At 46.4% G+C, this 13573-nt stretch overlaps 1 protein-coding gene across 1 annotated transcript in view; it reads right to left on the bottom strand.

The window, feature by feature from the left end:
* The window catches only part of TRPV4 (transient receptor potential cation channel subfamily V member 4), a 50850-nt gene extending 38984 nt beyond the window's left edge, over positions 1-11866 (bottom strand). Inside the window, exon 1 of the mRNA XM_043978730.1 lies at positions 11822-11866. Coding sequence (XP_043834665.1) covers positions 11822-11836 — 15 coding nt within the window. The 5' untranslated portion in view covers positions 11837-11866. The remainder of the gene's footprint in view (positions 1-11821) is intronic.
* Between the last annotated feature and the right edge of the window lie 1707 nt (positions 11867-13573).

The following is a 13573-nucleotide window of genomic DNA, read 5'->3' as shown; positions in this document are numbered from 1 at the left end:
CCTTCAAGTCTATCACTCTGCCTACTTTTCCATGGTATCTCTCAAGGATTGACTGAAAAAATAGAGCTCACTTCAAAAGAATCCTGCTGATCCAAGTCAAGGGGTAACAATGGCACCAGGATGAGAAACCGCTGCCCCTCCCTGTGGTGGCTGGCATCCAGAGTATCCGGCAGTGCCATCTTCACCAACAGAGTTGGGTGAGCCAAAGCCAGGGAGCTGTTGGCATCAACTTGGCCCTGAAGAAGACTCACCAGATCTTGGTATAGCGCCCAGCACATAGTAGAATCTTAATCAATGTTTGTGGACTGCCTGATTGTTGTAGAAACAGGTAAATGAAAAGAATTCTTAGTACACAGGAACAGCAACTCTTCTCTTCCAAATGGAGCCATGTCAGTTGTGGTCGGGTACGAGTTTATTTCTTGTTCAAATCAGTCTTCCAACCATGTAATTTTACATTCCATACTGGAACTAAATAACAGTTTAGCAGGGTGTGTGTGTGTGTGTGTGTGTGTGTGTGTGTGTACGAAAGCACATGCACTCGTGAAAGGATGATTGTGTTTACATGGGTACATGTGATTATGTCTGACCACATATGTGGGCATAGAATCATGCAATTAACAACGAGAAGGGACAGTACTACAGAATCTCAGAGCTAGAAAGGAAAGCACATAGATTCTGAAGAGTGAGGACCTGGGTTCAAATCCTCTCTTTTGCCAACTATCCGCTCTGCAAGCTTATAGAAGTCACTTACTCATTCTCAACAAAAATCCTCTAAGTGCCTAACTGAATACAGTGCTATGCTGGTTACTTTGTATCAAGCCTCTATCCCTGCCCTCTAGGAGTTTATAATCTAAGAGATGGCCTGCTAATAGCCATATGTGCACAGAGGATAGTTCAGACCTTAGAACATAGAACTGGGAATATCAGAGCTGGGAGGGGCCTCAGAACAGGGGATGTCAGGGCTGGGAGGGGCCTCAGAATAGGGGATGTCAGATCTAAGAGGGCCTTAGGAATGTCAGAGCTGGGAAGGAACTTTATAGAGCATCTAGTTCAACTCCTTTTTATTGAGGAGGAAATTAAGACTCTTCACAGAGAGGGGAATTGACTTGTCTAAGGTCACACAACCTCTCTGTAGTGAAGCTAGGGATATAATACAACTTCCTGACAACTCAGTCATCTTCCACCCTTGTTCTGCTAAGGAATGTACCTACAACTACTACCCTATGTGATTTTTCACCATGTTCAGATGAACCTAGAACCTAGAAAAATGGTTCTCTTCAATGTTTGTTCAGCTCTAGAATGATGGGTTCTCAGTCTAGAATGGTAATTGCGTCAAGGATAGGATTTTTCACACTGGGAGTCCCTTGGTTCCTAGACTGGTGCAGCAAAAAGTGGGGGATTGTTCTAGGTCACTCACTAAATTCTTCTTCCCAGCCCAAACCATTATCACTGTCCAGCAAATGACATCTCCCACAATTATTCTGTGCTAGAGCAGAGCAATAGGAGAGACAGTGTGACCCGGCAGACAATGTGGAGTTAGTCGCTTGGCTTTCTTGGGTCTCTATTTCCTCATCCATAAAATGAAGGGGTTGGACTGATGGCCTCTGAGATACCTTCTGGCTAGATATAACATCAGTAACAAATCTGATCCCATAATCATGAGCAAGTCATTCTCTTAGCCTCACTATCTTTATCTATAAAATGGGGGTAATAATAGCTACCTCATAAGGTAGTTATGAAGGTCAAATGGCAGTGTTTGTAAAAACTCAATCTCTCTGTGCCTCAGTTTGTTGTTGTTGGGTCATCTCAGTCACATCTGACTCTTGGTGACCCCATTTGGGGCGTTCTTGGAGGAGATAGCAGAGTAGTTGGCCACTTCCTTTGCGAGTTCATTTTACAGATGATGAAACTGAGGCAAACAGAGTTAAGTGATTTGCCTAAGGTCACACAGATAGTAAGTGTCTGAGGCCAGATTTGAAGTTAGAAAGATGAGTCTTCCTGGCTCCACTCTATCCACTGTGTCATCTAGCTGCCCTAAGCCACACTTTCCTGGGCTTGGATTCAAGAAGACTCATCTTCATGAGTTTAAATCTGGCCTCAGACACTAATTAGCTGTGTGACCCTGGGCAAGTCACTTCAACCTGTTTGCCTCATTTTCCTCATCTGTAAAATGAACTGGAAAAGGAAATAGCAAACCACTCCACTGGCTTTGTCAAGAACATTCCAAATGGGGTCATAAAGAGTCAGACATGACTGAAAATGAATGAAGGGGCAGCTAGATGGCGCAGTGGATAGAGCACCAGCCCTGGAGTCAGGAGGACCTGAGTTCAAATCTGGCCTCAGACACTTAACACTTACTAGCTGTGTGACCCTGGGCAAGTCACTTAACCCCAATTGCCTCACTAAAAAAAAAAAGAAAGAAAGAAAGAAAGAAAATGAATGAATGAATAATAACAAAATGAGGGGGCTAGAGTCAATGACCTCTAAGGTCCCTTCCATCTCTAAATCTGTATCTTTAAGGCATTATTTCAACATCAGTCATTAGATGAGTGAGAATAGGATGGGGGGTCCAAGGACTCCCATTTGGGGATCACATGGAAAAATTGGGGAATCACCATCTTAGAAGAAACCCCAAACTCAACCCCAAAGTGACCTTTCCATCAACTCCTCTGCTTGTTGACTTTCTTGACTATCTCCATCCTGATCCACTACTAACCCTAGTCACCACGTCAACTAATGCCCCAGGGCCAGAAACCAGCCTAACCAGTCCCTGTGAGAGCAAACCAGGGGCAGGGAAGCAGGATCTCCAGCCTCAAGGCTACTGAAAATCCCAAGAATTTGTTCCATCCCATACATGGTTCTAGAGCAGGCTCAGAGGTCATCCAAACCAAACCCCTCATTTTACAAATGAGGAAACTGAGGGATGACCAGGAAAATGACAGGTAGTACTACAAGGTAGTAAGTGGCAAAGCCAAGACTGGCTTTCCACTGTAACCACCCTGGCTCAAATACTTGGTGAGCTGCTGTACCTGGGACTGAGGGAGAGGGGTCTGTATCCCAGCGCAGTCTAATCCTTCCTTGGGTCACATCTATAATAACAATTATTAGTATTGTACATAATTATAGTATATAGTTATAATAAATAACTATAGTAGATTATAAATAATTATAATTAATGTTAAAATTAATAACTAATATTATATAGGGCTTTAAGATTTGGGATGTGTTATCACATTTGTTCCTCACAAGCACCCTATGAAGTAGGTGTCATTATTATCCCTGTTGGATATAATCAGCAAAGGGAAGGCACTAGCATAAAGGGAAAGGTTTTTTTGCAGAAGTCTTTAATTGGGGCTTAAAAGTCCCATAGCTGGTAAGTGACAGCTCTGGAACTCTCTCTGATGAAGGTCTTTGATCATACGCTGTCTCCCATGTTTACATATATAAATAAATATCTTTTTTCTATATTAACTGTTTTCATGTTTTCTCTCACGTTGGACTAAGAACTCAAGATCAAAGATTGTCTTTTGCTTTTCTTTGTATTCTTGCAACTTAACACTGTGTCTGGCATACAGTAGGCACTTAATAAATGCCCTAACTTGACACAGCATGGTATAATGGAGAGAAGGATGAATTGGGAATCTGAAGATTCTGGAGCTGCTCCTTCCTCCCTGTGTGATCTTGGTCAATTCATTGGAGAATCCATTCTAAGCTACATGATCTTTGCGACCATCTAGTCCAACCATTTCCTTTGACAGAGACATGGGGTCTGTTACCCTAGAGACATTAAGTGAGAGATTTGTTCCAGCCCCTAAGGCAGGAAGTGTTTAAGGCAGGATTCACATCCCCATTCTTAGACAGCAGACGCCAGGTTCTTTCAGCTTCACCCCACTGCCCCTCTGTCCCAGGCTCAGCCACTTCTTTCCACACAGACTTGGACCCCTCAGTCATCTCATCTGTCAGATGGCCATAATAGTATTTGCACTCCCTCAAAAAGAGCTTATAGGGGCAGCTAGGTGGTGCAGTGGATAGAGCACCAGCCCTGGAGTCAGAAGGACCTGAGTTCAAATCCAGCCTCAGACACTTAACACTTACTAGCTGTGTGACCCCAGGCAAGTCACTTAACCCCAACTGCCTCACCAAAAAAACCAAAACAACAAAAAAAAACCCACCAACAATAAAAAACAAACAGACAAAGAGGTTATAAGACTGAAGTAACATAAGGAATGTAAAGTTTGCTTTGGAAACTATCGAGCCCTATCATAATCTGAGTTATTCTTTTTATTATCAGGCAGGTAGGTAGTGTAGAACATGGAACTTGAAGTCAAGAAGGCCTGAATTCAAATCCTGCCTCTGACAGTAGATCTGTGATCCTGGACAAGTCCCTTAATCTCTCTGATCTTCAGTTTCCTCATTTATAAGAGGAGAGAGTTGGACCTGATCACTAAGGTCCCTTCTGGCTGTAAATCTATGATTCTGTGACGCTTCTTCCTTCTCAGTCATCTCAGCTATGTCTCTGGGCCAGACTATTGTTGCTGCTGTCATTTCAGTTGTATCTGACTCTTCCTGACCCCATTTGGGGTTTTCTTGGCAGAGATACTGGAGTGGTTTGCCATTTCCTTCTCCAGCTCATTTGACAGGTGAGGAAACTGAGGCAAACAGGGTGAAGTGATTTGATCAGGGTCACACGCTAGTAAAGTATCTGAGGCTGGATCTGAACCTGACTCTAGGTCCCGTGCTCTATCCACTGCAGCACCACCTAGCTGCCCTCTGGGTCAGATACTTTATCCCTATAATGAGGTTAACAGCACCTAAGTCTCAAGACAATCAAATGAGCTAATCTATGTAAAGCACTTTGCAAACCTAAAGGAGTTATAGAAATCCAAGTTATTGTTACTCTTGTCTGTGGCCCTTTGCACGTGCTGGGGAATGTGTGCTAAGGGATGGATCCTGCTTCCCCTCCACTCCCCCTCCACTCTGGGCTACAGGGAAATCATGTGTAGAACCATCAGGCTCTGCCTGATCTCATGCTAATGTTGGCAAGTATGAAATCCCTCTGTCCTGATGACGTGATGGAGAAAAGCTGCTTAAATCGGGGTCAAGTTCTAACATGCCTAGAGCCCCACAGCCCTGTTGAGAGAGGATGCCAGAGAGCCAGGCCCCTTCCTCCTAGGGCGAGTCTTGTACAGCCGAGGCCCACTGCTGGAGATGGGGCCATAAGCCTCCCCTAAATAGAAGGGAGCCCCTGTGCAGAGCACACCTATTCCAAATGAATCAGAGTCCAGGCTTCTGCAAGAACTGATAAAAGTGGCTGATGACCTCTGAAACATTATGGGGTAATGGGAGGGGTGCTGCAAGACTGAAGAAAAGCCAGTGGGGTCCTGAGTGAGGCAGCATGGGGTCATGGAAAGAGTACCCACTCTATAGTCAGAGAACCTGGCATCGAATCCCACCTCAGACATCTACCACTTGTGTGACCTTGGACAAGTCACTGAATTTCCCTGAGCCTCAGTTTCCTGTAAAAGAGAGGTTAAATTGGAGGGCCTCTGAAGTCCCTTCTAGCTTTAGCTCAAAGATCTTATGAGTGAATGGCTGAATTTCCCTGAGTCCCAGTTACACTAGGTAGCCTCTAAGGTCCTTTCCAATTGTAGATTTGTGATTTTCCAAAAAAGGAAGAAAGTATAGGCCAGTGATCTTGACTTCTATTATTGACAAATTCTAGAGTGTAAAATTAAAGGGATGGCTAGTGAATATGCAGAAATGAAAGCAATGATCAAGAACCCAAGTGTCCAGCATGGTACTGTCAAGACCAAATCATGGGAGAAAAATGGGTCAGGAAAGTGTTTATTAATTTAAAATAATGTTGTTGGGGTTTTTTATTTTAAAAGAATAGATAGTGCTAGGCTAACCTCACTGTGTTTTTTGACAGAATTAAGAGACAGCTAGGTCAGGGGAATCAGCAGCTAGATGGCACAGTGGATAGAGTGCCAGGCTTGGAGTCAGAAGTCCTGAGTTCAAATTCAGCCTCAGACATTTGCTAGCTGGGGAACCTTAGACAAATCCCTTAACCTCTATTTGCCTTAATCCACAGGAAAAGGAAATGGCCAACTACTCCAGGGTCTTTGCCAAGAAAACTCCCTTGGACCACATTGGCACGCTAAGGTCCATGGAGTCACAAAGAGTCAGACACAGCTGAAAGACTAAACAACAACAGGCCAGAGGAAAGTTATAGAGATCATTCACCTTGATTTCAGCAAAAAACCAGGCAATAGGATAAATAGGTACATATGGAACTGGATGAATGGCCAGACCCAAAGAATAGTCTTTAAAGGTTTAATATCCATTTTCCTGTCACCCATGTACTAGTTCTGATCCCTTTAGCCCATGCATTCAGTTCTCCCCTCTCAAATCCAATCTCTGCACAGGAGTCAAAATAATCTTCCTAAGGCAGATGTCCAACCACGTCACTCCCCCTTTCAAGAATCTTCAGTGGTTCTCTATTATCCCTAGGAAAAAATACCACCTTTTTTGTTTAGCACTTAAATCCCTGCCCAGTCAGAAGCCAGCCTACCTTTCCAGACTTCTTTCACCTGAATACTTCCTTTACGCACAATGCATTCCAGCTAAGCGGACTACTTGCTGTTCCCTGTGCATAAAATCCTACCTCTGATCTCCATACCTAACCCCATGCCTGGACTGCTCTCTCTCCCCTCACCCCTGACACTGTGTCAACTCCTAGCACTGCTTTTCCTGACTCTGTCTCTGTATCTGTGTCTGTTTCTCTCTCACTAGAGCAGTTTTGGGCACTCTCCTCAACACACTAAAATTACTTTGGATTTTGTTGTATTTTGTATCTTGTGAGCTCCTTGAGAACAGAGACTGTTCATTATTGCTTTTATATTCACAGAGGCTGGTACATCAGAGGGAATGAATGAATGAATGAATGAATGAACGAACGAACAAACAAACTGGAAAGGGGATCTCCTCTAGCCTAGCTTCTTAAACTATGGGTCACAATCTCATATAGGGTCACATAACTGAATGTGGAGGTCATGAAAAATTTGGCAACAGTAAAAGGTTATGTACAGGGGCAGCTAGGTGGCGAAGTGGATAGAGCACTGGCCCTGGATTCAGGAGTCCCTGAGTTCAAATCCAGCCTCAGACACTTCACACTTACTAGCTGTGTGACCCTGAGCAAGTCACTTAATCCCAATTGCCTCACAAAAAAACCAAAACAAAAAAAAATAACATACAAAAGGTTATGTACACCTATTTTATATACCTGGAGTCGCATAAAAATTTATCAGGCAATAAAGGGTCTAGTGGAAAAAATTTAAGAAGCCGTGTCCTATAGAGTACTTTAGGAATCTCTGCTCGGCACTGTGCTATTTAACATTTTTCTCTGTGGCTTGGATAAAAGCAGAGATGCCATGATGATTAAATATATAGAAGGCACCAGGCTGGGAGAAATGGCCAACACATTACAAGAGAAAATAAGAATCTTTAAAAATCAGGACACGTTAGAACAGGAACTGAATCTAATTAGATTTGTTTGCGGGGGGGGGGGGGGGGGGCAATGAGGGTTAAGTGACTTGTCCATGGTCATACAGCTAGTAAGTGTCAAGTGTCTGAGGCCAGAATTGAACTGAGGTCCTCCTGAATCCAGGGCCGGTGCTTTAGCCACTGCACCACCTAGCTGCCCCCTGAATCTAATTAGATTAAATTCAAAAGGGAGAGGAAGTCTTAACCTTGGGTTTGAAAAAATAAACTTCGCAAATATAAAATGGTGGAGGAATGGCTAGACAGCCATTCACTGGGAAAGATTTAGGCTTTTTAGGAAATTAGCTCACTCAATTCAGGACAGCTGTATGACCTTATAGCCAATCAAAGCTAATGCCCTTTAAGGCTACATTAAGAGAGACAACATCTAGGAATGAGAGGAAGTCCTTCTATAATCTGCCCTGACCAGACCACACCTGGAGAACTGTATTCAGTTCTGTGGGCCACATTTTAGGAAAGGCATCTATAAACTGAATGTTATCCAGAAGAGTGGTGACTAGGCAGCCTGGAGTCAGGATGACTCCTTTCTGAGTTCAAATCCAGCCTCAGCACTTACTAACTGTGTGCCCCTGGGCAAGTCACTTAACCCCCATTGCCTGCAAAAAAAAAGAAAGAAAGAAAGAAAGAAAGACTCCCTGAGGGCAGGAACTGACTTTCTTCGGGCCTGTCTTTGTATTCCCAAGGATTAGCTCAGGGCTTGACTTTCACTTTTAAAATGATTGTTGATTTGACTTCAGGACCTGTAAATTCACCACCAGGGAGTCGTCCTCAACTCTTCCCTCTCCCTCATCCCTTCCATTCCATCAGTTTTCACATCTTGTTATTTTTCTCTGAAATATCTCTTGTAAAAGTCCTCTTCCTTCCACTCATCCATCGCCACCCTTAATCACAATCATCTCGAATATGGGCTGTTGTAAGAGCCTCCAAACTCATCTCCCTGCCTGGAGTCTCTCCCAGCTCTAATCCATCCAGCACACCGCTGTGATGTTCCCACAGCACAGTCCTGACCACGGCACCCCCCAGCTCAAGAAGCCAGCCAGGAGTTTCTAGGTGTTTGTTAAATACAAGGCATCCCAAAAGTCTTAGTACAGTTTTTGGGGGGGTTGGTTTTTTTTTTTTTTTTTAGTGAGGCAATTGGGGTTAAGTGACTTGCCTAGGGTCACACAGCTAGTAAGTGTCAAGTGTCTGAGGTCGGATTTGAACTCAGGTCCTCCTGACTCCAGGGCCGGTGCTTTATCCACTGCGCCACCTAGCTGCCCCTCTTAGTACAGTTTTAAACTTTAATGACTTAAACACACACATATAATCTCTTCATTAGAATGTAAGGTCCTTGGGGACAGGGGCTGGTTTTGCCCTTTTAATTTTAATTTTTGTATTTTTTGCCCAGCATTTAGCACAGTGCCCAGGGTATCTACTAAGCTCCTCCATCTGTATTTGGTTTTCAGAGCCCTTTAAAATCTAGCTCCCAACCTACCTTTCTGAGTTGATTGCACCTGCTCCCCTTTACACGCTCTATTCCAGACAACATCCAGCCTCTTTGCTTGTTCTGGTATATGAGTCCCATTCCCCACCCCCAGGTCTTCGCACAGGAGTCCCCTCCTGCCTGACATGAAGAAGCCGGACGCCCCTTCTCACCTCTGCCTTGGAGAAAGCTCATGTTTTACCTGTGTCCTTACCCTCACCTGTGGCTCCAAGAAACTGTAGCATGTGCGGCGGCCACATCCCGGACTATAAACCAAGTTAAGGGTAACTGACAGGTGGTGAATGAGGGGGATGGCTACCCCAGGCATAAGAAGACTTCCCCATGGGGCAGCTAGATGGCGCAGTGGATAGAGCACCGGCCCTGGATTCAGGAGTACCTGAGTTCAAATCCGGCCTCAGACACTTAACACTTACTAGCTGTGTGACCCTGGGCAAGTCACTTAACCCCAATTGCCAAGAAGAAGAAGAAGAAGAAGAAGAAGAAGAAGAAGAAGACTTCCCCAGTGAAATGGGCAGATGAGAACAATTTATTGCAATGGCCATGAAGGCCACTAAAGCAGGCTCTGTGTAGGGCTTAGAGCTTTAGTCAGACATTGAAAATGCCAGGATCAGGGCAGCTAGGTGGTGCAGTGGATAAAGCACCGGCCCTGGATTCAGGAGGATCCAAGTTCAAATCCAGCCTAAGACGCTTGACGCTTACTAGCTGTGTGACCCTAGGCAAGTCACTTAACCCTCATTGCCCCACAAAAAAAAAAGAAAGAAAAAGAAACTTCTAGACCAAGGGAAAACGACAAGATCATCCCAGGCCACCACCAGTCATCTTGACTTTTGTTCTACCACTGGACTTCGATGACTCAGGAAGACAGACCGAGGCTGACGACTTTGTACAACCCTGCCTCAATTAAATTCAGTTCACACATGAGTCAAGACATCACCCCGTGAGGTCACTGGCTTTCTTCGAAAACGAAGGACAAACAAAAACAACAATGTGTTCTCCTTCTAGTGGCCGCTCTAACCTGACCTGACAAGGAATCCAGGGATTCCTTGTGCCCCTCTCTAGGAAATTATTTTGCAAACATTTTGCATTGATTTTTCTAGGTACATGTTACCTCCCCTCTCCCTGAAAGAATGCAGTAAGCTCCTTAAAGCCTGGGACTGCTTCACTTGTCTTTGCATCCCCAGCCTCTTAAATATGGCCTGGTACACAGTAAGTGCTTAATAAATGCTTATGGTCTGTATGTATGTATGTATGAACGAATGAATGAGTGAGTGAGTGAGTGAGTGAGTGAGTGAGTGAGTGAGTGAGTGAGTGAGTGAGTGAGTGAGTGAATGCATGACTCACATCACAACCACTCTCGCATATCGTCTAGCACATTCCTGGACTGTGTGCTAATTATTATTAAAAAGATGCCTTAGATCAGTTATGCTAAAGGAAACAAAGAGGCGAGGACCCACGGGAAAGGGCAGAAATTGAGGGATGGGCACCAAATGGCTCCCTGGCACAGAGCTCAGGGCCAGGCACACTTTTTTGGGCTGGACATGTGCTCTCAGAGGCGTAGGGAGCTCCTGGTGATGACATCCTGTGCATCTTCTCTGCAGAGGACAACCTTAGATGGCTTCCTGAAGCAAAGAGACATGCCCAGGGTCACACAGCCAGCACAATTTCCTGACTCTGAGGCCAACTCTGTATTTTCAATGTTTGGTGATCGACTGATTGGTCGATAAATGGAATGCGACTGTGTGTGTTAATGCTTGGCTCTCTGGGGCCATTCATTCCTCCCTCCCCCACAAGGGGACCCTCAGACTTCTGACAGGCCCTCCTACTAAGCGCAGCTTATTCCAGGCCAGGTTATGGTGCGTGCGCATCCTGGGACATCCCTCCTGCCTTTGTTATTCACCCACAGGGGCTGGTGGGGAGTAAATGCAGAGGGGAGAGGAGGGGAAGTCAGGAAGTCAGACAACAAACAGTTATTGGGTCCTTACTGTGTGTCAGGCTGAGCCTCAGGCATACAAAGAGGCAAATCCCCAGACCCTGCCTTCAACGAGCTCATTCTAACAGGGTGACGATGCGCAAACAATTAGGTTCATACAAGATCCACTGAGTGGATGTAAGGCCATCTGGGGGTCTGGGGGAGCCAGGCAGAAGAGCCTGAAATCAGAAGGCTACTTACTGCTGGCCTGAGACTGGCTCTCTGGTCCCCCCGGGGAAAGCAGCTGCCCCCCAAGGGTCTGGATGGTCACTTTCAGGGCAGCCTTGCTGGGTCTGAGCAAGCCAGGAAGAAGTTTGGCCCTGTTTGTCGCGTAGAAGATGCTGTAGAACTGAAGGGGGTGACGACTTCCCCTGGCAGGATGAAAGCTTGGCCCCGCAGCCAGGGGTGAGGAGAGCTGGGATGGGCAGGGTGGGGGCGGCAGGATCACGCCATCGCTGAGCCCCGATTGCCTTTCCTTCCTGGGCCCTGCAGCTTATTTACCTAGTAGGGCTCAGGTTGTGCCCGCCCTGTCAGGCTTCCTGTTTGCTCAGACACAGAAGCTGTTTGTCCTGGGCTGCCCGTACAGAGATCCCTCCTCACCCCACCCGCGGCCCGGGCCCGGGACAGCCTGTGCTCCCTCCAAACGGCGCTTCCCTCACACAGAGCTCCTGTGTGTGCGCCCCTGCCCGGCCTGGATCAGTCTCTGAGTGCACCTTTGAGAAGGGCCGGCCCAACACAAACAGGGCCCTGCCCGGCGCCCGGCTCCAAAATCTCTGAAGCAATGCTGCTATTCTGTGGGAGTGACTCACCGGGATCCAAGCCATCCCATACACGCCACACTGAAGGCTGTGAGCTCACAGGCTGGGCAGAGGCTGCCCCTGAGGAGGGAGGCAGGAGGGCAGGAGGGCAGGAAGGAAGGGCGAAGCTGGAAGAGATGGGGACGATAGGGAGACCAGGGGCTGGAGGGATTGCAGGATGCCACCTTGGAGGTCCAAAAAGCTTTCCACCCAATCAATGCCTTTTGAAATGCCCCCCTCCCCCCGCCGCAGTTGCTGGGATGGAGACCTGAGACAAGGAGGAAAGAGAAGAGGAGGAGGACAATCTAGTCTTGTCCAGGGGAGTAAACTCTGAACGTAGAAAGTATTTGGGGGATTTCCTTTGACGGTGATATCGAACCTCTATCTGCTGCCTCCTGGTACTGCCCAGCATTTCTCCCAATTCTGCCCTTGGGGAGCCAAGTGGAAAAAGGCTAATCCCCCTTCTGTCCCACAGCACTGCCCTCAGGAGCTATCCCGCCCCCACCGCCCCCCCCCAGTCTTCTCTTCTCCCCATCCTCCAGATCCCAGGCCCTCCACCACCCTGATAGCCTTCCTCGGAACAATCCCTACACCAGGGGAGGCAAGGAGGTCTAATGGGTATAAGAGGAAAGGAGAGAATAAGAGCCAGAATTTATTTCATTCCCACTCTTCCCCCTTCTTCCCCAGCCCCTCGTCACTGCCTCCCACAGAACAAAGAAGGAGATGGAGTCATGGAATGTCAGATCTAAAGGGGCCTTCTAGGATCATCTAATCCAACTCTCTCAATTTACAGAGAAGGAAATTGAGTTCTCAACTGGACTACTGGAATAGCTTCCTAATCATCTCCCTGCCTCAAATCTCCCCCTTTCCCGCATAGCTGCCAAAGTGATTTTCCTTATCCCAGATCTGCCCTCTCTTACTCAATAAACTCCAGGGGCTCCCTAGTTCTTCCAGAACCAAATACACATTCCTAGCTGACATTTAAAGCCCTTCACAGACTCTAAACACCTGTTTAGGCACTCTACAATCCAGTCAAACTGATCTTACTGTTCCTCACACAAGACTTTATCTCCCATCTCCAGGACTTTGCACTGGATATATCCATGCCTGGAAGGTGTTCCTTCCTTACTCTGTCTCTTAGAAACCCTAGTCTACTTCAAAATTCATCTCCAACATCACCTCCTGGTCTTCCCAGCTGATGGTGTCTCCAGCCCAGAATTATAATGTCTGTATTGAAATACATATTTCTCCTCTCCCCTCAGTTTCTCCTGCCTTACACACACGCCTGGCTGGGTTCAAATGTGACCTGGGGATGGTTAGGTTGATACTAATTACAGCCACGGGGGCAGCTAGGTAGCACAGTGGATAGAGAGAGCACTGGCCCTGAAATTTGGAGGACCTGAGTTCAAATCTCACTTCGGAGACTTATTAGCTGGGTGACCCTGGGCAAATCACTTAAACCCCAATTGCTTTCAACATCCGGGGCATCTCCAGTCATCCTGATGGATATCTTGCCACTGGACCCAGATGGCTCTGGAGGAAAGAGTGAGGTTGGTGACCTTGCACGGCCCTCCCTCACATCCAGTTCGGTGCAAGTCATGACATCACCCCGATGTCATAGTCCTTTTTGTGAACAAAGGACAAACAATAACAACAACAAGAAGACAACAATTACAACCACAATACCATAGACTAGAGGTGACTTGGGAAAAACCACAATGTATAGCTGACCGTGCAGTGTTCCAGGCTCTCCCCTAGCTGTCA

This window comes from Dromiciops gliroides, chromosome 1 (genome assembly GCF_019393635.1).
Source record: "Dromiciops gliroides isolate mDroGli1 chromosome 1, mDroGli1.pri, whole genome shotgun sequence".
Classification (NCBI taxonomy): Eukaryota; Metazoa; Chordata; class Mammalia; order Microbiotheria; family Microbiotheriidae; genus Dromiciops; species Dromiciops gliroides.
This window is presented reverse-complemented; position numbering and strand designations above follow the sequence as displayed.